Source organism: Vombatus ursinus, unplaced genomic scaffold (assembly GCF_900497805.2).
Source record: "Vombatus ursinus unplaced genomic scaffold, bare-nosed wombat genome assembly UNPS02009173.1, whole genome shotgun sequence".
NCBI lineage: Eukaryota > Metazoa > Chordata > Mammalia > Diprotodontia > Vombatidae > Vombatus > Vombatus ursinus.
Window position 1 is genome coordinate 8711181 of NW_020948951.1, and position 26999 is coordinate 8738179.

General features: G+C 42.0%; 1 protein-coding gene across 1 annotated transcript; it reads right to left on the bottom strand.

The window, feature by feature from the left end:
* LOC114035117 (zinc finger protein OZF-like) lies at positions 1–26905 on the bottom strand. The gene is made up of 7 exons (XM_027851105.1): positions 26777–26905; positions 24226–24367; positions 17273–17769; positions 11101–11189; positions 4753–4879; positions 3639–3728; positions 1–3015 (listed from the first exon to the last, which is right to left on the bottom strand). The coding sequence occupies exons 3-7, from the start codon at positions 17310–17312 to the stop codon at positions 1775–1777; spliced, it is 1587 nt and encodes a 528-aa protein (XP_027706906.1). The 5' UTR covers positions 17313–17769; positions 24226–24367; positions 26777–26905; the 3' UTR covers positions 1–1774.
* Between the last annotated feature and the right edge of the window lie 94 nt (positions 26906–26999).

The following is a 26999-nucleotide window of genomic DNA, read 5'->3' on the forward strand; positions in this document are numbered from 1 at the left end:
GATAATCGGATGGCTTTATTGTATTTTGATTACTGCTTAGGGATTGGGGATATACCTGTGGGGAGAGAGTCTACCATCCTGGTGGTGTTGTGAGGCTTATATGAGATGCTGTGTGCAAAGTTCTTTGGACATTTTATAGCACTACATTAACACCAGTTATTCTTACTACTATTGCTGTGCATATTGGGGGTATAAGAAAAAAGAGGGGAAACTGGAGCAAAAGTGTTATTTGGGTATAGGGGATCTCTTGTAAGGTCAAGACCCAGAAGTGCAAGGGTATAATGGGGCACATGAGGTTGAGTGGGTGGGAAGAATATGGAGTGCAGTTAGGGAGGAACTTGAGGAAAAATCAGAGGGAAGGCAAGTGGGTAGCATGATAGAATTCTATAATAAGGCTTTGCTTCTGCTGCAGATTTGCAAGCCCACTGAAGTCTATCAGGTACCACAACCAGGTGTACAGGTGACTAATAAAAGTCCATTGCCCACCAAAAACTGAACCTAATAGTCTGTCCAAGCCTTGATATCATTAGAGTGGCCTTGAACATACCACAGATTAACTGCAGACCCACAATCATTACCATAACTCCTAAACATAGATCCCATTCTCAGTCAGTTATGCTTGAAGTTCATAGATTCTCTCTCACGCTGGTTTCTCCTTGAAACTTCCACATCTCCTACCTTCAGGAAGTGGAATGTAAGACCTCCTTTCTTGTTCTCAGCCCTATTCTTAGCTGCTACAGGTAACAGTGATCTAATTTAAAGGCCTTTCCAGTTCTGACACTAGATGCTTCAGGGCAAGACAATAGGCTTAAACTGGACCCATCTAGGCTCAGGAAGAATACATTTTCATCTCAGAGGGATGAGATACAAGCAGTCTCTAAGCAATTTCTCCCCCCACACACACATACATACACACAGACACAAACATGCACACCTACAAAGACACACACATATATACCCACATACAAAGACACCTCCTCAGGCAAGAAAGCCATCTTAGGTTATTCCTGTTTTGTTCTAACAAGTTATTAAAGTTTAATCAGTCCACTAAAGAACATTATAACAATTTAGGCATGACTGCAGCCCTTAAACCAGCACACACACACCGTATTCTCCATAGATCACTCTGTAGCCACCTGATGACAACTAATGTGGCTAACAGAAGAGAGCGAGACAAGAAAAGACAGGGTTATCTTTCCCTTCAGATGACTAACAAATATAGATGGTGACAAACAATGAAATCTTTACCCTCCCCGTGTGGTGTAGTGTGTACGTGAGTATTGGCCTTGAAGCCAGGAAGACCTAGGTTCTAATCCCGTCCCAGATACATACTGACTTTGTGACCCCAGGCAAATCACCTAACCTTCTAGTGCTCTAGGAAACCAGCAAAGACCCTAAGTTGCAGAGGAGGCACTGACTTGCATCAGTACAGGAACGTCCTTACTCAGGAGCTTATCATATAGATGAAATCATAGATCCAATCCCCATCCCCTACTGAACAAGTGTTAAGTCTTCATAATGTTCTCCTTACAGCATCCCTATGTGGAGTTAAACTCCAGCACGAAATCTCTGATGCATGATCCTAAAAGTTTTCTCACGGTCAAAACATTCACAGGGCTCCCTCTTCAGTATGGATTGTCTGATGTTTCAGATGGACTGACAGCTGATGCAATGACCCTCTTTTAATCTTTCATTGAGTTCTTCACAGCTGTGAATTCTCCAGAGCTCAACAGGTATCACCTCTGTGGCTAAACGCTTTCTCACACTCAGAACACTAAAAGGATTTCCCTCCCACATGAGTTCTCATATGTTCAGTAAGATTTCCCCTCTGCCTAAAGGCTTTCCCACATTCATTACATTCAAAGGGTTTCTCTCCAGTATGAATTCTATAATGTAGAGTGAGGGATGAATTCTGGCTAAAGGCTTTCCCACATTCATTACATTCATATGGTTTCTCACCAGTATGAATTCTCTGATGATAAGTAAAGGATGATCCATGGCTGAAAGATTTCCCACATTCATTGCATTCAAAGAGCTTCTCTCCAGTGTGAATTCTCCTATGTTGTGTAAGATGTCCCTTCTGGCTGAAGGCTTTTCCACATTCATTACACTCAAAAGGTCTCTCTCCAGTATGAATTCTCCGATGTAGAATGAGAGACGAGTTCTGGCTAAAAGCTTTTCTACACTGATTGCATTGATAGGGTTTCTCACCAGTATGAATTCTCAGATGCTCAGTAAGATGTGCCTTCTGGCCAAAGGCTTTCCCACATTCGTTACACTTATAAGGTTTCTCTCCAGAATGAATTCTCTGATGTTCAGTGAGGTGTCCCCTCTGGCTGAAGTTTTTCCCACATTCATTACATTTATGAGGTTTCTTTCCAGTATGAACATTCTGATGTTGATTAAGGTAGGAGTGTTTGCTGAACGCTTTCCCACATTCATTACATTTATAGGGCTTCTCTACAGCATGGATTCTCTGATGTTCAGTAAGGTGTGTAACCCAGTTGAAGGCTTTCCCACATTCATGACACTCATAAAGTTTCTCTCCAATACGTATTCCATCATACTGAACCAAGTCTAAGTGGTAACTGGTGGGCTTCCTACATTTATTATACTTAAAAAGTTTCTTCCCTAAGGAAATTCTATTCCATTTAATTAGCTCTGAAAACTGTTTGAAGCTTTTTTCAAGCACATCACATTGATGTAGACTTTTTCCTGTAGCAAACAGCTGTTGTGGATCAAGAATTGACCCCAGACTGAAACCATATGTATTACCTTCATTAACATTCACCTTATTAGAAGCTTTTCTGGGGATGAATATCACTTGCCTAGATTGTCTTTCCTGGTTGTCTGTATCCCCCTCTAACCTTACATCATATTCCCAAGATGATCCCAACTTGAAATCCCAGTACCCATCTTGTGGGAGTTGAAGTTCCTTAGATGGCTCTCCCATACAAAACCCAGGCTTTGGAGTTGAGTCTTTGTTTTCCCACTTAGTCTCCTGACTAAAAGAACCTGAAACAAAAAGAAAAATGTCAATGGCCCCTGCTCTCTCTGAGAGAGTAAATTGCTTTATGATATATTCTAGTTTCCAGAATTCTAGATTAAGAAGAATGATCATAAATCTAAAAAGGGTAAAATAAGCATTGTTAAAAGACAACTGGAGTCCAAGATAGGAGAGAAGATAGAATTAACAAACGAGCTGCCCAGTTACTAAATTACACTGGGAGAACTCGTTGATATTACCGGAAAAGCAGAATTGGTAATCTTTGGGGAAATGTCTAACTTTTTAGAAAGGGAAAACAGGTTATTTCTGTAAATGACAGATTAATAAACCTAATGTCAAACCCTGAGAAAACTACAGAACTGACATTTTCAAGTTGGTTTTCTTTTAAAAAAAAAAAGGAAGAAAAAAGAAAATAAGTTTTATCTTGGACTAGAAGAAAACAGGAGTGAAAAAATGAAAGTAGGAAAGTGATTTATTTAAGCAAAAGATGAAGATACATGAGAAATATGCTCAGTAGACACAGCCTTTCTCCACAGGTCTATGGGCCCTGTTCAACATTTAAAGATGCCGTCCACTAAGTGGTCAGATGACATATTCCTTAACAATTACTCCCTGGTTTTCAATGCCTCACCTGAACAAGTGCTTCTTGGGACTTCTGGAGTCCATGGAGCTTCTCCTCTCTCCAGCTGGGAAATCACATCTGGTTTAAAAACTGGAAGTCCTGCTCATGGAGAAAGAAATCAGAAAGTTTTGGGGACAGAGAGCCATCTGAGAATTCAATCCTATCCTGTTTCTCTTGAGAGAAAAGAAGATATACTAGGAAGTCCCAAAGGGTGGTACAACTCTGACAGTAGACTTTTGAAGGGGGATGTGAACTGCAAACAATTTAATGTAACAAGAATTTTTTTTACAAGGCTTCAATATTCCAAGCACCATACTAGGTACTGGAAAACATGGGGATAATTGGATCCAGAATTGATTTGAGCTCAGAAAGAAAATAATTCACATGACATGCTTCCTGCTAAAAGGATGGGAATCTTTTATGTCTCCAGATATCTGCACTGGGATTTTAGCGGAGACTATTTGACCCAGGGTAACAGAGGGTAGGAAATGTACAACCTCCTCAGGGGCAGCAGAGTGAAGCTGTGATTTCCAGATGTAAAAACAAAGACCTCGCACCTTGTTCCTGTATAATGGGAACTAGTTCCTGCTCTAGGAACTAGTGGGCTCCACCTCACTGGAGGTGCCTTCAAGCAAAGGCTGGATGGCCATTGGCCAGGTATGATGTAAAGGGGTTCTTGTTCAGGTATGGGTTGGACTAGATGACTTCTAAGGTCTTCTCCAACTCTGAAAATCTGCGATTCCTGACCTTAAAGGGATCACAAGATCATAGTACTAACTTATCACACAATCACAGGTTCATGGATTCAGAGCTAGAAGAGGTCTCAGAGATTATCAAATCTAACCCCCTCAGTTTTCAGATGAGGAAACTGAGGCAGACAAAGATTAAGTGGGTTGTCTCAGTTCACAATGCTAGTAAGCTTCTAAGACAGGATTTGAACCCAGGTCTTCCTGTCTCCAGGTCTATGATCCATGCACGACGCCATGCTGGATCTCCCCATATGCCAAGTTATTGCTGGATATTTCTACACATCAAGCCAAAACCCAGGTAAATCCCTAAAATCAAAACACTTCAGTCACCCTAGTGGGTAAATTCTGAGATGAGAGTTAAATGATGTCCTTACCCAATGAGACCAAATTTCTGTAATTCTCCAACATCACATCCCTGTATAAGTCCCTCTGTGCCGGGTCTAGTTGCTTCCACTCCTCCTGGGTGAAGTCCACAGCCACATCCTTGAATGTCACAGATTCCTGAAATACCAAGCACATTTCTGCTTAGCCTGGGACAACACCTAATATGGACCCTGGGGAGACATGAAGTGAATAGTATCACAGTAGAGGGAGTTGTGCCCACAGTGTTTAGGTTTTTGAATGACTCAAGTCAAATTTTAAATATCTAATCACTTTATATTAGACCCTGAGGGCACATGGCTAGATAGTTTTAATTCATTCCTCAAAAACATGCTCACAAATTAAATTCCAAAAGGGCCCCCCCAAGCACTTTCCTTTTAACCTCTGAACCATACTATTAATATGATCACATACAATCCTAGAATTTAGAGCCAGAAGGGACCCTGGACCAGGGATCAACTAATTTAGCCCTATCATTTCACAGATGAGGAAACTAAGAGCTAGAGAGGTTACCTAACTTGCCCAAGGAAACAGTGGTGGAGTGGTGGAAGCTTAAATCAAAGCCAGATCTTCTCTCTGCCAAACCACTGATTCATTCATCCCAGGTCTCCATAGTTACTTCATACAAAGCACTATGCCAGGTAGTGGAAGGAACACAAAAACTAAATAAAATGACCTTTGTCCTTATATGGAACCACAACTGGAAGGGGAATGGAAAGGGAGGGAGAATCAAGTGAAGACATATATAAATAACTATAATACAAAATGATAGATAATAAACATGTAAAAGGAAGGTAAAAGAAAGTGCTCTGAAGGTCAAAGGTGGGGAAAGACCAATACCAACTGGAGGGTTAGGGGTAAATGAGGGAGGAGATAGTCTTTCTTCTGAGCCTTAATGGATGGGCAGGATTTCAAAAGGCAGAAGTGGGAACAGGAAGGTCATTACAATGTCAAGTAGACAGTACAATGTGAGGCATACTGAGAGATGAAGGTAGAAAAGTAGGGTGGTACCAAATTATGGACTGAATACCAAGTTAGGGAGTTAGAACTTTGCTTGAGAGGTAGCTGATGGTGCAGTGGATAGAATACTGGGTCTGGAGTCAGGAAGATCTGAGTTCAAATCCAGTCTCAGATACTTTCTAGCTGTGGGATCTTGGGCAAGTCACTTAGCCTCTGTTTGCCTGTTTCCTCAGCTCTAAAATGGAGATAATAAAACCACCTACCTCCCAAGGTTGTTATGAGGATCAAATGAGATAATATTTATGAAAGGAATTAGCACAGTGCCTGGCACATCATAGGTGTTATATAAATACTTACTCCCTTCCTTTTTCCCCTTTGGCAAGGAATACGGAGCTAATAAAGTTTTTCAAGCTGGAATGATAAGATCTTATCACAAGAGAGATGAATCTGGGAGCAATCTGAAGGCCAGGTTAGAGTAGGGAAGATAATTGAGAAAGGAAAAATAATTAGATTTTCATGAAAGTCCAAGGAGATGGTAATGAGGTACTGCACACAACTGTTGAGCCAGTTGTATTAGAGGCACTGTCCAATGTACACCTGCTTAGTACTGTTAGTACCCCCTGGGAACCCCCAATCCACTGGAGGAAACGCCACCCCCCAATCCCTCCCCCTAACAAAAACTTGCCTTTCCCTGAACCTCACCTCATGCCCTTCTACCTTCTTCTCTGGAAGTTTCACCTCCTCTCATTGAAAAGGAGGGGTAGAACGGTCAGCCTGCTCCTGTTCTCTGCTATCACTTCCAGACCAGGAGATTCTTGTTCAGGTATGGGTTGGACTGGATGGTGTCAGAGCTCTCTTCTAATGCTGAGGTTCTGTGACTCTCTGATCTACCAACCTCTCACTACTTCTCTTCATTCTAAGAAACTGCTATTCCCTAAGCATAGGCTGTCTTCATTTTAAACACATATTTCTGCCCTCTACAGATTTTTGCTATCACTTATCACCTCTCGGAAGCCACTTCTGCCTTGCGAGGAGTTCAGATTTTGGTTCATATTTTGCTTTTCCATCCTGCCCCTCCTATCAGCCTTGTTAGTCACAAGAACTCTCATGATGCCCGTCTACTTCCCATCTGCTAAGATGGGAAGGAGTTGGTCAATGATGAAATCACAGATGCTTGAAATATAGCTATACTGCATTATTTTATATGTTTACATAGGGATAGGGATATACCTGTGATTTCACTAGTAAAGAGCTTTCCTTTGTGAGGAAATCCCCTTTACCAATGCAGGTTGGCACCTTCTCTGCATCTCAAAGTCTTGCCCAAGGTCACCCAGTCGGTAGGTGTCAGTGACAGGACTTGAACCAAGGTCTTCCTGGCTCTGAAGCTGGCAAGAAAGCCTGTAAGCTCACTGGAAGAGAGCTGAATTTGGATGCAATTTAAACTACTGCCCTCCAGCTTGACCTATAACATGAATGGTTAAAACCTCTCTGAGGTGCCTGGTTGCACTCTACTGTCCACTCTGCTTTGAAAAGGAGGAATAAGGAGAAAAGACAGACTTTGTAACTACTTTATTATAAGAGACCTGGAGTCCATTGGCCAAAGCCAAATCCCACTGAGTGAATAGCTGGCTGGGCTTATCTACGTTGCCCAGAGAGCCAAACTGAGTTTTGCTGTGAATTCTACTCTGCTCGCTGTAAGAGGCTAAGGGGTGATTAAATAAAACAGAAACCTACTGAGCAAAGAACTGGTTGGGCTTTCATGTACTGCCCAGAGAACCAAACTGAGGAACTCTGCAGTTCCATGGTTTATGGGAACCGCTGGACACTACGATACCATCATACTTTTTCATCACCTTGTTAAGGGTGACTGTGAGTTAAAAGTTTATCGCTGCTTCATCAGTTCAAGTACAGAAGAGAAGAGGCTTTGTCCAGTAGGACAGTGATAAGGATCAGAAAGGAAGCAGCTAGAAAAGAAGCAGCCTTGAGTGAAGCAGACTGTTCCTGAAACGACCAAGGACATAAAGGTCTGCAGGTCAAAGGAAAGTTGCCCTGGATACGTGGGTTTTCCCACTCCTGTGCCCCATGCTAGATTCCTCTTTGTGTCCACAGACACTGTGTGTATTGGTCCAGGTTTATGGGGAGACTGTGATATATCTGTATCATATATATTCATAATCATTCCAACATGGCTTTATATTACCTGTGACATTATCATTATTCTTGACTTTACCTTACTGTTAAGTAATCATTTTGTGTTTAAGAGCTAATGGTGTGACTAATTTTGTATAAATGGGAAGCACAATGATGAGGTCTCAGGAACTGGAAAGGCATGTAGTAGGAGTATAATCCCCCTACAACAAGGATGTCCCTAGGACCCTAAAAGAATCTGAATTGTAGCCACATAGCGGTAGTCCTTATTTAGAAACTCCAGACCTGCTGGTTCAAGGAAAGGTGGGGTGAGAGAGCAAGAGAAGAGACCATTTTATACATGGTCTTCATTTTATCTTATCACATACTACATTTATATATTACTATATACAAATGAGGTATATGTTACCATATATAAACATAGTATATGATGTAGTATATGATGAGATAAAATGAAGATCATGTACATAATGCAGTTAGTTTAGTGTGAAAATCAGAAGAACTAATCAGATTCTACCTTTGAATACTGACTCCATGTTGTGCTGCCACATGTATTTTCCTTCATTGTGTCATTTTTTTATTATTCAACTATGGGAAACTAGATTAAATAAGTCATTTATTGTTTCATACATGCAGGTAGATGTAATTAATCAACATTTTTTCATTTTATGAATAGAGGAACCCAAAATGTACCCATCCCCCTCCCAACTTGGAAAGCTCCTAAACTTTCCTCCAACTAGAAATAGATAACCTAATTTTGTATCCTGGTTAATTGTTTTTGTTATAATTAACTGGACCTTTTGGATTTGGGGGGGGGCTATAAAAATCTGCTTTACTCTGCATTTAGGGTCTTTGGACTAACTGGGGATTTGAATGCTTAACCAATAAGTCATCTACGCTCAGATTGTTTTCTTAGTTACTATTCATTACCTGTTCCTGTGTATATATAAATGCATATTTATGTGAATATAAATATACACACATTTGATTCCCCTGATGGAATATTAACTCCTTGAAGGCAAGGGTTGTTTTATCTTTGTCTCAGTATTGCCCAGCACAAAGGCACTTAATAATAAATGCTTACTGACTGATCGCTTAGTGAGTCACTGTTTGTTATCTTATTGAGTTCATCATAAAAAATCAGGTCATATTAAAAACTTGGATAACCAGTGGAACAAAGCAGGGAAACCAGATATATAGCCTAACATGCTTAAGCCAGATTCAGGCTTGATAAACCTAGTGACCAAAAAGTAGTAAGAAAAAAGTAAAAAAAATTCATTCAGAAAAACTGTTGGGAAAATCATACAGCTGTATGAAAAAAACAGGTATAGATTCACATCTTGTGCCATATTGTATTTTTAAAAAAACTGGATTATCTATTTTTAATCATTTAAAAATTGAAAGCAAGAAAAATTTGTATATTTAACACAATTGTTTGGATTACAAATATTTTTATTGTAAAATTGATTAAATAAAAAAGAGAAGAGAATGACTAAAACCCTCCCAATTATTCCACCAAAGATTAAAGGAAAGTAAAGGAAAGTAAAATAATAATAAGCTTGATGAGAGCAGACTGTCTCACCCACAGTGCCAAGAAGTGCAAAATAAAAGATTACTTTATTGAACATCCAGCTAATATAGTTATCACGGTAGATTTCAGATAAAACTGGTAATAGAGTCAAATCGTATTTCTATGTGCTGCCTGCACATTTTAGAGGACACTGAGGGCTTTGAGGGATTAGTTGTCAGCTTTGGGACTAGCAGAAGAAAGCCAACTTCTTAGGACACCTTCACTTTCACTTTCCACTACTTTCTAACACTTCAGGATTTACTGACCCTCAGACTCAAAGCACTAGCAATCAGTTGCTTCCCAATCATACCTAATTACAAATCCTCCCCATTCTGCCACGACCATATCATCTTGATGTCCAGTTCTGGCATCTACTTCCCTTCTCTTGATTTTTCCCTTATCTCTGCACATTACAGACAAGCATACTTTCTACTACGAGGAAAAAATATACAAATTCAGAAATTATACACTAGGTTGAGGGTAGTTAATAGTAAGGAGGAAAGGAGGGAGGAAAGGAAGGAAGAATTTATCAAGCACCTACTATGTGCCAGACATTGTGCTAAGGACTACAAATATCATCTCATTTGATCCTTATAACAATCCTGGGAGATAGGTGGTATTATTATCCCCATTCTACAATTGAGGAAACTGAGGCAGAAAAAGGTTGAGTGACTTGCCCAGGGTCACACAACTAGAAAGCGGCTGAAGCTGGATTTGAACCCAGGTCTTGCTGACTCCAGACCCAGCTGCCACTATACATAAGAAATACATATAAAAGAAATCTATCTAGTCCCAGACTGCCTAGCACAAAGACACTCATGCTAGAACAAGATAGGCCTGGAGAACTGTAGCAAGATAAAATACACCAAGCAGTCTAAAGGCCTAATTTGGGACTGAAAAGGAAAACTAACAGGTAATAAGAGACAGGGTAGCTGAGTAGTGCTGGGCCTTAAGTCAGGAAGACTCCTCTTCCTGAGTTCAAATCTGGCCTTAGACACTTACTAGCTTGGGGACCTGGGCAAGTCACTTAACTCTGCTTGCCTCAGTTTCCTCATCTGTAAAATGGGATGGAGAAGAAAATGGCAAAACACTCCAGAATCTCTGCCAAGAAAATCCCACATGGGGTGGTGAAGAATTAGACAAGACTGAAAAACAACTAGACAACGATAAGAGATAAGGCACAACCAATCTCTGAAACTCATTTTGATTCTAGTAGCTCCTTGATTTCCTCATGTGTAAAATAAATGGATAGATAAAATAGATCAGGGACGTTTAACTTCTTCAGTGTCATGGACCACTTTGGCAGCCAGGTGGTGTCTATGAAGCCCTTTCAGCATAATGTCTTCAAATACATAAAATAAAATACGCAGGATTTAATAATATACAGAAACACATTACATCGAAATACAGTTATCAAAATATTTTTTCTAAAAAACCAGTCCATAAGTCACAGGTTAAGATCTGTTGCATCCAGAGGCTCCCTAAGCTTCCTGCCCTACTCAAATGCCAGCTCTACACCATCCAGCTTTCTGGGTGAAAGCAATCAATGCTCAGGTTCACCTATAGGCCTTACATGAAAGAAGGGGTGATGAGCAAAGGAAGAAAATGGCGTCACACTTGAAAACGAAAACGGCATTTCAAAAGAGAAAGAGCCCTAACTCACCTGCATCCTGGCTGTCAGAAACCCAGAAGTCAATACTTCTTCCTCTAGACTCCTTGCTTGGGAAAGAGCAGAGTCTTCAGAAAGCAGAGCTGGGGAAGAAGAAAAGAATCATGAGAGAGACCAGTCCTGCCTTTTAGCTTCCAAACTTACCAGGATAAATTGCCCGAACACCTCCAGGACAGTATCTACAGAGTAAGAGATCAAAAGGAGCACAGAAGTTGCCCCACCCCTTCTTAGGAGCAAAGAGAGAGGCCAGGGGACATTAATTCCCAAGACCTCCTAACACTATCTCTGTGGCCAGAGGTTTCAGGTTTTGCCCAGATCTGTAGTCTGGGATTAAGACACAGATTGAACCCACAACTGTGTCCTTTATGTGCTATGTGATATGGGGCATGCAATTCAACCTCTCTGTGCTTATGGAAAAAATTTCCCACAGTCATGGAGAACAGCTGAATGGAGTTATGGGTAGAATACACTGGAACTGCCCTTGGAATCAGATCATGGAAACAGAGCTGAAGCATCACTACCTATAACCAGAGCGTGTAGTGATGTGCAGAGCTCACCATGAGTGGGCAGGGAGGTCATCTGAGACTGGGAATGAGTGAATCAAAGAATGAATGAACAAAAGTATTTATTAAGTATTTACTACATGCAAAACACTGTGCTAAGTGCAGGGGATACAAATAGAAGACAAAGGAACTTGAATTTTAATGGAGAAGATATCACATATTGGTTTTAATTGGAAGTCAGATGGAAAGATCTCAAGGTCCTTTGGGGGCAGCAGCAATACAGATGGGCGTGCCTCCTCTTTAATGTAATTTCCACTGATAAAATTCATATCAGTGTCAGATGGAGAGCCATTTGACAGTGCCAAGGTGGCACTGGTGACAAGACCTTTCTTGCCCAGGTCCTCAGTAGCTGTGGCTTCAGTATCTGCAGAAGCAGTAGCCAGGTTGCATCTCTGCAGGGCTTGCTTCCTAAGACAATGGTAGGAAGCACTGCTATTCCCCCAGGCTGTTGGGTTCCGGTCCTGGGCTGTCTCCACTGCTGTCTAAAGGGAGATGGTGGCCAAGGTGGTGATGGTAGTTTGATCTGCCCAGCACATGCTGCCTCCTGCCTTGCTTCAGGGTGCTGCTTCAGCAAGGCTGATTTGCCTGGGAGTTGACTGGCCCCTTCTCCACAGGAGTTGCTTCCCCAGATGATGACTGTGAAGGCTGGGTTGGAAGTCTTCAAGGTGCTACCACTTCAAAGGCTCTTGTGCTCACCTGCCTGTTGGTGGCAAGTGGTCAGCAGTTATTGCTTGTGGTGATAAGGAAGGTGGACCCCCATTCTACAATTTCTCCCTTCAATCACGGCCAGGGAGTTAAGTGGAAGCAGGTCTGGTGGACTGGGAGTCACTGCTCTTCCCAAGGAGGGAGCTAGTAGTCAAGATGGTGGGGGTGGTTTGACTTCCTTGGCAAATACTTCCTGTCTCTCCCTCAGGAGGCCCCACTGTATCCACTATTCTTGCTGGCCTGCCCCAGGAATAGAGTAAGAGTACCACTGTAGCAGCCTTGAGGCCAAGGCCTTGCTCCCCTTGTGTCTTCATTATGGTGAGTTGGGAATGTTCATGGGACTCTGTATTGGTCCATGTGATTCTGGCAGATGCTCTGGAAAGGTAAGTGATTGAAAAGCTAAGGTCCAAATCCATCCTAGAGCCCTTAATCTGATCTATACCAACTGTCCTTACTCTCATTCCTCTGTCCTCAGAAGAGTTGGTTGAGAGTAGGCATCAAGATATAATTCTACTCAAGGGCAAGACAGCCAGTATGATAAAGACTTTGGCTATCCTCAGAAAATTAAAAGAAAAAAAAAAGTTCCAGAACAACCAGCCCTTCTACTGATGTCATGTCTGACGTGAAAGCACATAGCTGAGAGGTTAACTTATTGCCCAATTAAACTCTTGTCCAGGAAATCTGGGACAAGATTATAAGATGGCAAAGTCCAATAGAATTAGAAATTAACAAGCGTCCTGATTTTTTTAAAAGTGGATTCAGAGTCTTCAGAGGATGGACTAGAAAGCTTGAATTTACTTAGTAGGAAAATTCTACAACACATTCTCTTTCATCAGACCTGTGATTCCATCAGAGTAGGACAAAAAAGGAATTCCCTTTACCAATGCTTATTGGTACCTTCTGGGGGCCATCTCCAGTCGTCCTGATGAGAAAGTGAGGCTGGTGACCTTGCACAGCACTCCCTTACTCAAATCAAAGTCAATTGCAAGTCCTGTCATCAACTCCCTGATGTCATGGTCTTCTTTGAGAACTAAGGACAAACACAACCTGTGAGTAGTCCGAGCTGTTTGAATGGACACCCAGTTGGGGCCAGTTCCAGTTGAGCAATTCAGCTCCTCCCCTTTCTCCTCTCCTCCCCCTTCCCCTTTTTGAAGGGGAAAGCTGCCTACTTAACTTGGGGTTTCCCAATTAGATTTCTTGGTAAGAGACCAAGCCTTAAACCCAATTCACTCAGGAGCTCATAGATTGGACAACAATAGGTCCCTGCCCAAGCACCACTTAATGGTTCTTTTTTGGGCCCTCCTGGCTCACAAACGAATGTAAATAGAAACTGTTTCTCTCTGGTAAGCAACCCTGAGGGTCTTCTCCTCCCAGTTTGATTTTTTTTTTTTAATTAAAGGGACCATCCCTCTTGACTCACTTCTTAAAGAGGCCTATTCACTGAACGGGCATCACCTCATTCTAAGTGAGAACTTGAGAAGACCTTAGCTTAAAAAGGCCAACATCTCCCACTACACCCAGGGCCATCTCCAGACAAACACAACACAACAACAATAACAACAATCAGGTACCTACTACATATACAACCTAAAGTCTTAATTTGCTGGAGCACTGAAAGTTTATAGTCCTAGAGAGAAACAACAGAAGGAAACATTTATTAAGTGTCTACTAATGTGCCAGGCACTGTGCTAAACACTTCATAAATATTATCTCATTTGAGCCTCACAACAATGCCAGGACATAGGTGCTATTATTATCCCTACTTTACAGATAAGGAAACTGAGGCAGACAGTGTTAAGTGACTTAACCAGGGTCACCTAGCTAGTAAGTGTCTTGAGGCCAAATGTGAACTCAGGACTTACTGATTCTCCTTTGTGCTATCTAGCTCTATCCACTGAATGATACTGCTTCACATTATGAAAAGGACGGTCTCTGTGCACTTACAAAGAAAAAAGGCGGAGACGGATTACAAGAAGTCATGCCAGACTAACCTCATTTCTTTTTTGATAGGCTTACTAGACTAGAGCCATACAGGGAATGCTGTGGACATAGGATACCTGGAATATAGCAAAACATTTTTCAGTCTCTCATGAGATTCTTATGGACAAATGGAGACATTATCAACTGGAAGGTTTTAATTGGATGCTTTAATAAGTGATTGAAGGACCAGGCTCAAAGAACAGAGATTAATGGAGCAATGCCAACCTAGAAGACTGTAGTACTATAGTACCGTGGAAACTCTGTCTGTTGTTACCACTATCTTGGATGGAAGCAGAGAAAGCATGTTCATCAGATCTGCAGATGATATGAAACTGAGCAAGACAGCCAATGCAGGATTAGAGAATCAGGATCGCAAAGGGCTTTGACAAGTTAGACTAAGAGGCCAAATCTCCTAAGACACTCCAACGGGTCCATGATCTCCTAAATGAGGGAACGCCCCCTGCCAACGCAGACTGAAACTGACCTGCACCTTAATATCCCCTGTGATTCTTATCCATGTTTTCTTATAATTTCTACATAGAAGAACCAGTCACTATGCTAGAGGCCTTTCCTATTTCATGGATACTAGTGCAATACTTGGGAGGGAGAAGGAAAGGAAAGGGAGTCTGTTATTCCTTGCATTTAGCACATAGGCACTATGTATGACCTCGGGCAAGTTATTTAAATCAGTTCTCTCACGTGTAAAATATAGAGCAGAATAAGAAACCTCTAAGGTCCCTTCCAAATCTAAATGATCCTATATGTCATAACTTTTTTGAACCCAAGTATGCTTTACATTTATGCCTACTTAATTTCATCATATCAGATTTAGTTCTATTGAACTCTCACATCACATAGTTGTTACCTATCTCTCAAAACTTTGTGTCATTTGCAAGGATATTGCTTATAATTATTAGCGGCTTGCAGAATTTCCTGAAAATGGAGTTGAACTCTAAACTGGTTTGGCCTTTAGACTCCATGCCTGTCCATTTGGCAAGTGTGTTTCCCAACTGAGGCAGGTCCTAGGCTCCTTCAGTCTCCACGTTCTGGCAATGACTTTATATTGATTAAACTTCTCTAAGAAATAATCAGACTCACTGTCTTTACTTTTGTCCTTTTCTCACTTTTCGGAGTCAGCAGATTTTTTAGTAGGTCATATTGGAGATCTCATCATTGTCTTCTCATATTTATCCTTCATTCTAATTTGGTGTTGATTTTGATATTTATTCTAACCAATTAATAATATGACCACATGTAGATAGCTACTGCTTAATTGATAACCACTGATTTATATACTACCTGATAAAACAGTCAGTTTCATTGTTTGCTTGGTGTTCTTCATATCCAATTAGCCTTCAGAATCTTTTCTTGAAGAAGTATTCATGATCTATAGGCATGAAGCTTATGAGTAATCTATAAGCCAATTTTTTTTTTTTTGCTGTTCTCATCTAAGCCCCCTATCACACTGAAATCACCAATATCAAGGTATGTGTTTGACTTGGTTTGAAAGATCTTACCAAGTTACTATTAGAATTTCTCTACATTCTCATCCTCTGCAACAGACATTGGTGCATAAGCTGTAACTATCTTCATGGTGGTCCCTGCACTGAATATATGCTCATCATTAGCTTGACAAGACAAGATAAAAAATTGTCCCATGATATCATGCAAAATGAAACCAACTCCACCACCTTTTTCATTCTTTCTCCCATGGGAGAATATGAGCCTTCTTTCTGTTTACATGCAACTTCTTTATGTCTTCTGGTCTCAGGACACCAATAATTATAATATTTGTAGAGAGATGGTCTAAAAATGGTATGGTCCTTAGCACCCTCTGCCACTTTTTCTGACAGTGGGAGGGAAGGAGCTGCACAGAGCCAGAGCATTTCTTTCTGCTTCATAGGCGCTGATATCAAAGAATTCATCACCAAGTGACTAACATCCTATTAACGAGCCTCACCACATTTAATTAGGCTGATCCTCAGACAGCAGGAACAAGCCTTCCTCCTGGATGGTATTCACCAGTGTAGTTGAACTTTAGCTTGTTTCAGAACTCCGAGTTACCTCCATGCCATGATGAGGCATCAAAGCAGATTTTATGGAGTGAGATGAAATTAAATAGAGACAGATATGAAATCATGTTGTTGCTGGTATTGTTCAGTCATTTCAGCCTCGTCCAACTCTTTGTGACCCCATTTAGGGTTTTCTTGGCAAAGATACTGGAGTAGTTTGCCATTTCCTTCTCCAGTTCATTTTACAGATGAAGAAACTGAGGCAAACATGGTTAAGTGACTTGTCCAGGGTCACATAGCTAGCAAGTATCTGATTTGAACTCAGGAAGATGAGGCTTCCTGACTCCTCATTCCAGGCCCAGTACTCTCTCTACTGTACCTGTGAAATCATGCACTCTGGTTCAAAAAAATCAACTGCACAAGCTGGAGGAGATGTATCTGACAGTTCATGGGAGAAAGACCTAAGGTTTTAACGAATGGCAAACTCAACAACGTAACCTGGCACCCAAAAAAGCTACCAAGTTCATGTTTCTGTTTGGATGATAATAAAAGTTAGGTTTTTTTCCTCTTAGCTTCATAGTACAAATACCCCCTTGAAAAACTAATCTTGTCTCAGTTTAACTAAGAGAAAAAGAGATGTTTCCACACCTTGGACATGACAAAAACTGGAAATCAGAGTACCATTAGTGACCAATGTGGTTATGGCTATGGGACAAACCAACTCAGAGGCCAGAAATCACTGGTCAGGCATATAAGTATACATTTTTGGGGAGGAGAGGAACAGGAAGGGAAAGAGTCAAATCCCCTGTTTATATTGTTCTTTCACACACAGACTGCCCAGTGTGGTTTTCTTCTCCCATACTGGACAGATTCACAGCCACCCGACCCTGTCTTTGTAATTCTCACCTCTCTCTTCCAGCAAGAAAGTCAAAGCCAAGTCTTCCATAGTTAGCCCTTGATGCTTCCTGAGTATTCTGATTTCGCCCAAGAACTGTTCAAGACTTGTTCCAGCCCCAACAGTTCCAGTATCTGCTCCTATCAATCAGTCTCTGCCTGGAAGCTCAGAAAATTCAAGGCGGATCTTCTTGGACAGATTCTTGATCCCCAGGGAATCCTCTTCCACCTTCACCTTCCTGCAGGGCTTAAGCTGAGGACGAGGGGCAGGATGGGGGACACCAAAACAAGATCACTTTAACTGGGACCTTCTCCCTGGTGCTCAGATCTGTCTCCCCAACACAGATAATATCTCTCTGTGTCTGGTGCCCCCAGCCTAGGTCACTGCAGAGCCTACCAAAGACTTCTTGATACACATGATCTGCAGGGATAGGTCAGCGTCAGCAGGAGGGGCCCGGCAGCACCATCACAGAGTCCAAACCTGGGCTCTACAGAGACAGGTAGACATCCTAGACATACAAATGAGCACATGATGAGTTTGGTCCATTCAATAAATACTTCATAGCATCATAGGATTTAGAGCTCGAAGGGCCTTAGAGATTATCAAACCCTCTTTTTACAGATGAGAAAAGGGAAGCCCTGGCAGGTTAGGGCTAAGGTGGGAACCCAACCTGTTGTGTGCCTGAGAAAAGAAAAGTCTTGTGTGTATATGACTATATAGTTTTTCTGTAGAATTGGATTCAGTTCTAGGCACAACATCTTAGGAAAAACATTGTTAAACTGGAGAATGTCCACAAAAGGTAGAACAGGATGACAAAGAGCCTGGAAAGTTTGCCAGAGGAGGGTTAACCGAATGAACCAAGCACATTTAGCCTGAAGGACAGAAGACATAGGAGACACACAACAGTTTTTAAGTATTTGAAGGAATTTCATGTGAATGAGGTTCCCCACCCCTGGATTAGACTATTCTATTTGGCCCCAGAGGGCAGAACTAGAAGAAAAAGGGAACAGGGAAGGGAATAAGCATTTATATGGTGCCTACTGTAAGTCAAGCACTTTACAAATATTATCTCATTTGATTTTCACAACTTTGCAGCCTAGCTGCAAACTTTGTTTTAAAAAGATTGTTATTATCCCCACTTTACAGTTGAGGAAAATAAGGCAAACAGAGGTTAAGTGACTTGCCCAGGATTACACGACTGAGGCCAGATTAGATCTCAGGTCTTTCTGATTCTGGACCCAGCACTTTATCCACCACACTACCTAGCTGCCTATAAGCAACAGGTAAAAGTGGCAGAGGAAGATTTCAACTTGATGTAAGGAAAAATATTTCCTAACAATTAATTATTAAAACATGGAATGGATAACTTTTTGTAAGGGTAGTGCCCCTCACAACCAACACGTCCTTGTGCATCTTCAGGCCAAAGCTGTGTGACCATTTCTTGGGTACGTTGTAGAACAAGGGTTTTCATCTTTTTTTTGTGCCATGGATCCTTGTGGGAAACTGATGAAACCTATGGCATGGGACGAAATGCAGAGGACTACAAAGGAAACCAAGTATACTGAAATACAGTGATCGCAATATTTTTTTAAGAAGTCCATGGATCCTAGGTTGTTGTAGAAAAAATTCTTTTTCAGGTAGAGGCTGAACTGGGTAGACTTTAAAATCCCTCCCAACTCTGAGATGGTGTGATTCTATAAAGTGATTTGCCCCAAGTCAGAAGCAAAGGCAAGATTTAAATCCGGGTACTCAGACTCTAAATCCAGTATCCCTACCCTCTCAGACAACAGACATACAGTACAGTCCACTGCCAGGTGAGCAGTGGAAGCCTGACCAGATTAGTCATGCTTGTAAGTTAACGACAACCATATGAAAGCATGTTCCAGATCACTAATAACGGGAGAAACGCAAATCACTCCCAGAAAACTAGCAAAAATGACGCAAAACAAAAACTGTGAATATTGGAGGGGCAATTGGAAGAGAAGCACACTGCTTAGCTTCACTGTTGGTGAAGCTGTGCATTAGTCCAACTATTTCAGAAAACAATTTGGAATTTTAGTTTAGTGGCAAGAAAAGCCAGTAAACTACCTATTATCTTCGATCCAATGACACCAACCCTAGGCATACAGATGTTTCTCAAAGGGCTCCAAAATAGAAAGGTTCAGAGAGATGAGAAGACACTTCCCCTATTCCTCTGCAGGACTGGCAGGGTCACAAGGTAGCGCATTATACATAATGCCATTTTTTTTAGTATATTGATCAGCTCTGCTGAAATTTTACTCTTCTTCCTTTTTTCTTTTAAGAAAAAATTCTTTATTACAAGAGACAGTTCTCTGGGAGAGGAAAAAGAAGGGATGCAGGGGGAACTCTAGATGATTTAAAAACAAATGATATCGATAAATATCTATTTTTAAAACAGAAAGTTTCGATGTATACCAATTTTGTGGAAGTAAAGAACTGGAAACATAGTGGATATCCGTTGATTGGAGAAGGGGTGAACACACTGTGTTACAGGAATATAATAGAATATTATGCAGTAAGAATAATGAATAAATAGTACTGGCCCTAGATTCAGAGGCCCTGGGTTCAAATTCTGTCTCTGATGTACGCTTGGTATCAGCGAGGCCTTTGACAAGTCACTTGACATCCCTAGGCTGCAGGTTCCTCATCTATAAAATGTGAGGGCTGGGATGCATATCTAGGCACCCACAAGATACCCTCAGAGTCCTTCCAGTTCTAGTGCTTGGATCTTATAAATATGAAAATTCAGAGAGACATGGGAAGTTCTATGAAATGATGCACAGTTAAATAAGCAGAACCAGGAGAATGATGTACATGATGTCTACAACAATATAAATAAATGCAGCACTAGAAAGGAAGCCAGTTTCTGAACAACTGAAAAACCAGTCGTGGTCCCAGAGATCAGACAAGAGACACCTCCCTGCTGATAGCAGACAGTAAGGGAACCACAGCAGCTAGATAGATCTCAGGAGAGGTTATTTTTGATTAACTTTTTCTTTTGAGGGAGAGGGGAAAGCGAAATAGGAGGGAAAAAGGAGGAACCTATACACAGAAATGACTGATGTTATGATGTAAAAACAAAAAGCTCTAGGAAAACTTCTAACAAAGTTACGTTCGAAGAACATTACAGATAATTGTGTGATGTGGTGGAAACAGTATTGGGGAATGGGAGTCTGAGATCCTCTGTTTGAGTGCCAGCTCTGCTGTTTACAATCTTTGTGAGCCTGGGGAAGTCACTTAAATCTTCTGGGCCTCAGTTTCCTTATCTGTAAAATGAGGAGTTTGGTCCAGATGACCTCACATCCTAGAACTACAATCCTACGATTCTATAAATAAGTCATCTCTTTTAACAGAAACAGAATGGCACAGTGGATAGAGAGCTAGCCTTGAAGCCAAAGAGACCTTCAAGTCCAAGACTTACATGTAAGTCTTGCCTAGCCATGTGACTATGAGCAAGTCATTTGATCTCTTGGTACTCACTATAAATTGCAGAGAAGGTGCCAAACTGCAATAGTAGGTGGAGTTTCTTCATCTGGGAGTTCCCTGTACCAATGAAATCACAAGTCTAGTTCCTATCTTCCTTTAACAGGTTGGGGACCTTGACCTAGAACATGGTGCTATGTCTGAACAGCACTGAGTTCGGATTCTCAGAGTTGGAAGAGGCCTCAGAAACCATCATCTAATCCATACATGAAGAAGATTTTGGGTGGTACAAGGGAAGGAGCACTGATTCTGGAGTCAGGGGACCTGTGGGTTTAAATCCTGCCCTCTGACATGCACCTGTGACATTGGTTAAGTCATTTAACTTCTCTGGACCTCAATTTCCTCATCTGTAAAATGAAGGGGTTGGATAAAATGAGGGCTTAGTTCCTGCTCTCGAGAAGCATGCTTTCTATCAAAGAAACAACACATAAATGGAGTGGTTAAGTGGTGCTATGAGCAGAGCTCTGGGCTTGGAATCAGAAAGACCCGAGTTTAAATCTGACTCAGACACTTACTATCTGTGTGCTGTGTCAGCCTAGGCAAGTCACTTCACCCCTTTTTGCCTCCGTTTCTTCATCTGTAAAATGGGTATAATAATAGCACCTACCTCCCTGGGTTGTTGTGAGGATCAAATGAGATAATAATTGTAAAGCACTTAGCACAGTACCTGGCACATAGTAATTGTTCTATAAATGTTAGCTATTATTATTATTAATACATATAAACACAAAATATATACAAGATTATCCTTACATACTGATTACATAATGGTTTACTTAGGAAACCCCAGAGAAGCAGTAAAGAAACTTATTGATAGTTAATGGTTTGAGTAAAGTAGTAGAAATACAAAATAAATCTACAAAAATCATCAATATTTTTATAAAGTTCTGATAATAACCAGGATGGAAGGAGATATAGATAGATAGATAGATAGATAGATAGAAAGAATGAGCAGGCAAGCATTTGTTAAGTACTTATGTTCTGGGCTTAGGAGGCAACAATAAGAGATATTCCATTCAAAACTACTACAAAATGTATAAAACATCTAGGAGTGAACCCATAACTTAGGCACCATTCTCAACTCTTCCCTCTCATATATGACTTGTTGCCAAGTCTTGTTGTTCCTACCTTTATAATATTTCTCAGTGTTTCCTCTCCTCTAATACCGCCACTTCTCCAGCACAGGCCCTCATCACCTCCCACCTGGATTACTGCAATAGTCTGTGGGTCTCCCCGCCTTAAGTCTCTCCCTACTTCAGTCCAGCCTCCGCTCAGCTGTCAAACTGATCTTCCTGAAGCACAAGTCTGACCATCTCACCCCATATTCAATAAATTCAGTGGCTTCCTATTAACTCCAGGATCAAATACAAAATCTTCTGTTTGGCTTTTAAAGCACTTTGTTACCTGGTCCCTTTCCAGACCTTTCCAGTCTTCTTAAACCTTCCTTCTCCTCCTCTCCCCATACCCCATGTATTCTTCAATCCAGTGACACTGGCCTCCTTGCCGTCCTGAACATAAGGAGGAACTCTATCTCCCAACTCCAGGCATTTTTTTTTCCTCCTTCTTTCTGCCTCCTGGTTTCACCGGCTTCTTTCCAGGCCCAGAAAAAAATCCCACCTTCTAAAAGAAGCCTTTCCTGAGCTTCCTCACTACTAGTACCTTCCCTCTATGATAATGCTCTGTTTGGCATTCAAAGCCCTTCACAACCTTGCCACCCCTCCCCTTTCCAGGCTTCTTACAACTTAAACCCCACAAAATATTCTAATCAGTGACTTGAGTCTCCTAGTTGTTCATAGAAGACACTCCATCTCTCAGTATTTTTTCCAACTGTCCCCTCATACCTAGAACCCTCCCCATTTTCTGCTCTGGCCTACCCCAACCCCTTTTAATCTTAATGCCTTCCCTCTGTTAATTAATTCCTATTTATCCGGTGTATCTCTTGCTTTGTCTATATTTGTTTGCATGTTGTCTCCCCCACTGGATTGTAAGCTCCTTGGGGGTAGGGACTGTCTTTTGTCTTTTTTTGTATCCCCAATGTTTAGCACAGTGTCTGACATACAGAAGGCATTTAATAAATGTTTATTGATTGAATACCTCCAATTTATCCAGTATTTATCTTTGCACACTGTTGTTTAAATATTGTCTCTCCTATTAGACTGTGAGCTCCTTGAGCGCAGAGACCGTCTGTTGCCTTCCTCTGTATCCCCAGTGCCCAGCACAGTTACTGGCACGTAGTAAACACTTAAAAAATGCTTGTAGGTTGATTGATAAGCACAGGGCTTAGGAAACAACATGTTTACATATAAATAAATATAAAATGTATGCAACATAAATACCAAATAATAGAGAGGGTGGCTATTAGCATCTGTGGACATCTGTCAAGGTCTAATGTAGATGTCATTTGAGCTGTTTTGAAGGCAACTTAAGGATCCTAAGAGGTTTTGGTCCATAGTCAGTGAGTCAATAAGTATTTATTAAGTACCTACTGAGTGAAAAGCCCTGTGGATAAGACAGGGAAAAGACAGTTCTTGCCTTCTAATGGAAGAGATAAATTATGCAAACAACTATGTACAAACAAGCTATTTACAGATAAATAGGAGATAATCAATAGAAATAAGTTGTTAGGATTAAGGAGGATCAGGAAAGGTTTCCTGTAGAAGGTGAGATTTTAGGTGGGACTTGAACAAAGCAAGGGAAGCCAACAGAAGGATGAGCAAGGAGAGGGTTCCAGGCACAGCCAGTGAAAATGCCTGGAGCCAAGCGATGGATTGTCTTGTTGAGGGGACAGCAAGGAGGCTAATGGCACTGGACCGAAAACCTGCTGGGGTGTAAGGTGTGAGAAGACTGAAAAGGAGAGGGGAGGGGGCGCTAAATTAGGAAGGGCTTTGAATGCCAACCCTTTTAAATACTTAAAGCCAGCTATCCCATTTCCCTCCATCTTTTCTTCTCAAGGCTAAACATTCCCAGTCCCATTAACTGCTCGTCCAATAGCATGATCTCCATCCCCATCCTGGTTGCTCTTCTCTGGACCCACTCCAGTTTATTAACGCCCTTCCTAAAATATGGCGCCTAGAACCGAACCCAGGATGGGCACAGGACGCTTACACTCAGCTCCTCCCAAAGCATGTTCAGGATCGGACAGGCAGCCAGATGAAACCCAGGGTCCAGCATCCCCTCCCAGGACCTGCCCGGCTTCTGACGTCAGGCCCTCCAAACTCCGCAGGCCCCGCCCTTCTCCGAAGTCCCTTCACAGCAGGAGGGCTGACGTAACACCTACTCAGATTTACCCCCCCTTCCTCTGCTCCCCCCCTCCGGAATCCCCCTCCACACCCACACACCCCTGAAGAACCCCCTCATCCAAAATCTTCCCGGGCCATGTCTGTCTCCAGGCCGGTAACTCCTGGGATGCACGCTACGAACCAAGCAAGCAAGAGGAGCCAGGACCAGGGGCAAACCTCACCTTCCAGTCGCCAGAAGAACAAAGAGCCGACCTCCGGATCCACGGACTACTGCGCCTGTGCAGACTATGCCGCTGAACTACGATTCCCAGAATTCATAGCGCTCAAAGACGTTTTGAGAATGCAGATATTTATGGAGGGCATCTAGAAAATGGAGATTGATATTGGTGATGTGAGCAGGAGCTGTCTCAGGGCGTTCTGGGAAATGGAGTCCAGCGGTTACTGTGGGCAAGCGCGCTCTTAATGACTCAAGCAATTGAGTTTGATTAATTACTTGAGCGCTTACTGCATGCCCAGCCCTGAGCAAATCTCTTGCGACATCACCTGACTGCCTTCCAGTCCTACCCCTAACTCTATTTCCCAGAGGCCTTCAAGGCTCTCCTTTCCAAACATCTGCAACAGTGTCAATTCAATTCTTAGGCTAGGCACTATGCATTAAATCAAAGTGAAACAGCCCCTGCTCTCTAGGAACTTAGGTTCTGCTAGGGGAAAACAACACGTAAAACAAATGGGAAAATACAAAGCAATGGAATGGAAGGAAGAAGCACTAACTATTGGGGGAAGAACTCTTAAAGCAGATGGCACTTCAATTGACGCTTGAAAGGAGGTAGAGATTTCAAGGTGATAAAGTGGTGAATTCCAGCTAGGAAACAGCTTAAATGAGAGATGGGGCAGGTCTTAGCTCAGGGCTTCTCAGGGACACAGGGCTTTTCTCACTTTCAGCATAGTTAGGGAAGAGCACTAGGCTGAAGCAAGGTAGTGGGTTTGTTATGAAGATGTGGACAACATTAGAGTCAGTGCAGCCCTGCGAGTACATAGCCCAGTGGATAGTCACTGCTAAGGTTTACATGACTGTGTCCATACCCTGCAATAATTGGGATAGAGATGCTGGTAACCGGGGACTCAGCACAGGCCTTTTACTTTAGGTAAGCTTTGAGCGGAGCTTTGAGGAAGTTAGGGATCCTAAAACATTAAGTTGAGGATGGGTAACTTCCAGGCACAGGGGAAAGCAAGTAGACAAGTTTAGCTGGAATGCAGAGGATAGGAAGGGGAAAAAAAATGCAAAAAACCTGAAAATGTCCCTCTTACATGGGCTCCCAGAATTACTAGCCCAAGTTCAAGGTACTTTCTAGGTCCAAATCCACTATAAACTATAACTCAAGTCCTCACTGATACATTTCCTTTATCGCTAGTCAGCCAGAGAACATAAGTACTTCAAAGCAAAGGCATTTCATGAAATAGTATTGCAAGAAAAAAAAATTCAGAACATTCCCCTCATAAACCTAGGTCATACTCTCCCACAAATGTATGCTCCATTGGTAGGGAAAATGGTCATGCATAGGGATCATACAGAAGGGGTATGTACATAAGGAGCATGTATGAGCAGGGTAGCTAGGTGGTATAGTGGATAGAGTACTGAGCCTGAAATCAGGAAGACTCATCTTCTTGAGTTCAAATTTGACCTCAGACATTTACTGTCTGTGTAACCCTGGGCAAGTCACTTAACCCTGTTTGCCTCAGTTTCCTCATCTGTAAAATGAGCTGGAGAAGAAAATGACAAACCACTCCGGCATCTTTGCCAAGAATACCCCAGATGGGGTCACAAAGAGTCGGACACCACTGAAATCACTCAACAACATGACCAGGGCACACACATGAAAGGGCAACCCATACAGTGTCATAGATGTGATATCATGGCTTTGCTCTCATCGAGTTTGCTCAGTGGTGACTGTGGCATCTTCAGCATTGCTCCACTAGTACCCTGACAGGAGTTGCTCTGCAGATGTCCTGGTAGCCAATGGTCTGCTGGCTGCTGATCCCTGCTCTTCCAGATTCTGAGTTTAACCCTTCATTGGCCATCTTAGTTCCAGGCTCCTATCATCTAGTGACGAGTACCTAGGGTGCTAGGGTTTGACTCCTGTTTAGTCAAAACCACCACACCCAGCTAACAGAAGAAGGCAGAGTACCCTAAAGCTAAGATTAAGTCTTTTTTTTTTTCCTTCCAGACTCTGCTTACTCAAAGATCAGAATGCTCCTTACATTCTCAAGATACTCTTTGGCTTTGCCCGAACATAAAATTGTAAGAAAACAAAAATCTAAGGAGACAAGGTTATTGTGCACCCACCTAGGCCAAGGTCTTGCCTTTATTATACCTATCTGTCAGCTACAAACCTCCGTTGCCAGTTTGGTGTCCCAATAGTTAGCCCTGGAATCAGCAAGACAAGTTTAAATCCAGCCTCAGACACTTCACAGTTAGGAAGTCACCTAACCGCTGCTTGCCTCAGTTTCCTCAACGGTAACATGGGGCTAAAAATAGCACCTACATCCCAGCATTGTTGTGTGAATCCAATGAGAAAATATTTGTATAGCACTTAACACGGTGCCTGGCACACAGCAGGAGCTTAATACATATTTGTTTCCTCCCCTCCCTTTCTCTTCCCCATCTTTTTCCCTCCAATATTTTTGGTGCTACACTTTGACCAGCAGAAAAGCCTGTCTCCCGACACTGGGCAGAAACCTTAAATGTCAAACAGAGGAGGATGAGAGCCCCACCTTCTTTTATGTTTAAGATCGTTTGTTTCCGAGATCTCCTGATTCAAATGCAGGGTCTGTCTCCAACGTTTGAGAGGAAGAAACTGGATAAAATCTGCTCCTCCTGCACGCTCACCTCTGCTAGAGGGTCAGAGCGCCTGCGCACTGGGAGGTCCTCCCCAACCGATCTCTGCCGTGAATTCCATTTCCCACAATCCCCTTCTACCTCCCCCACCGAATCCCG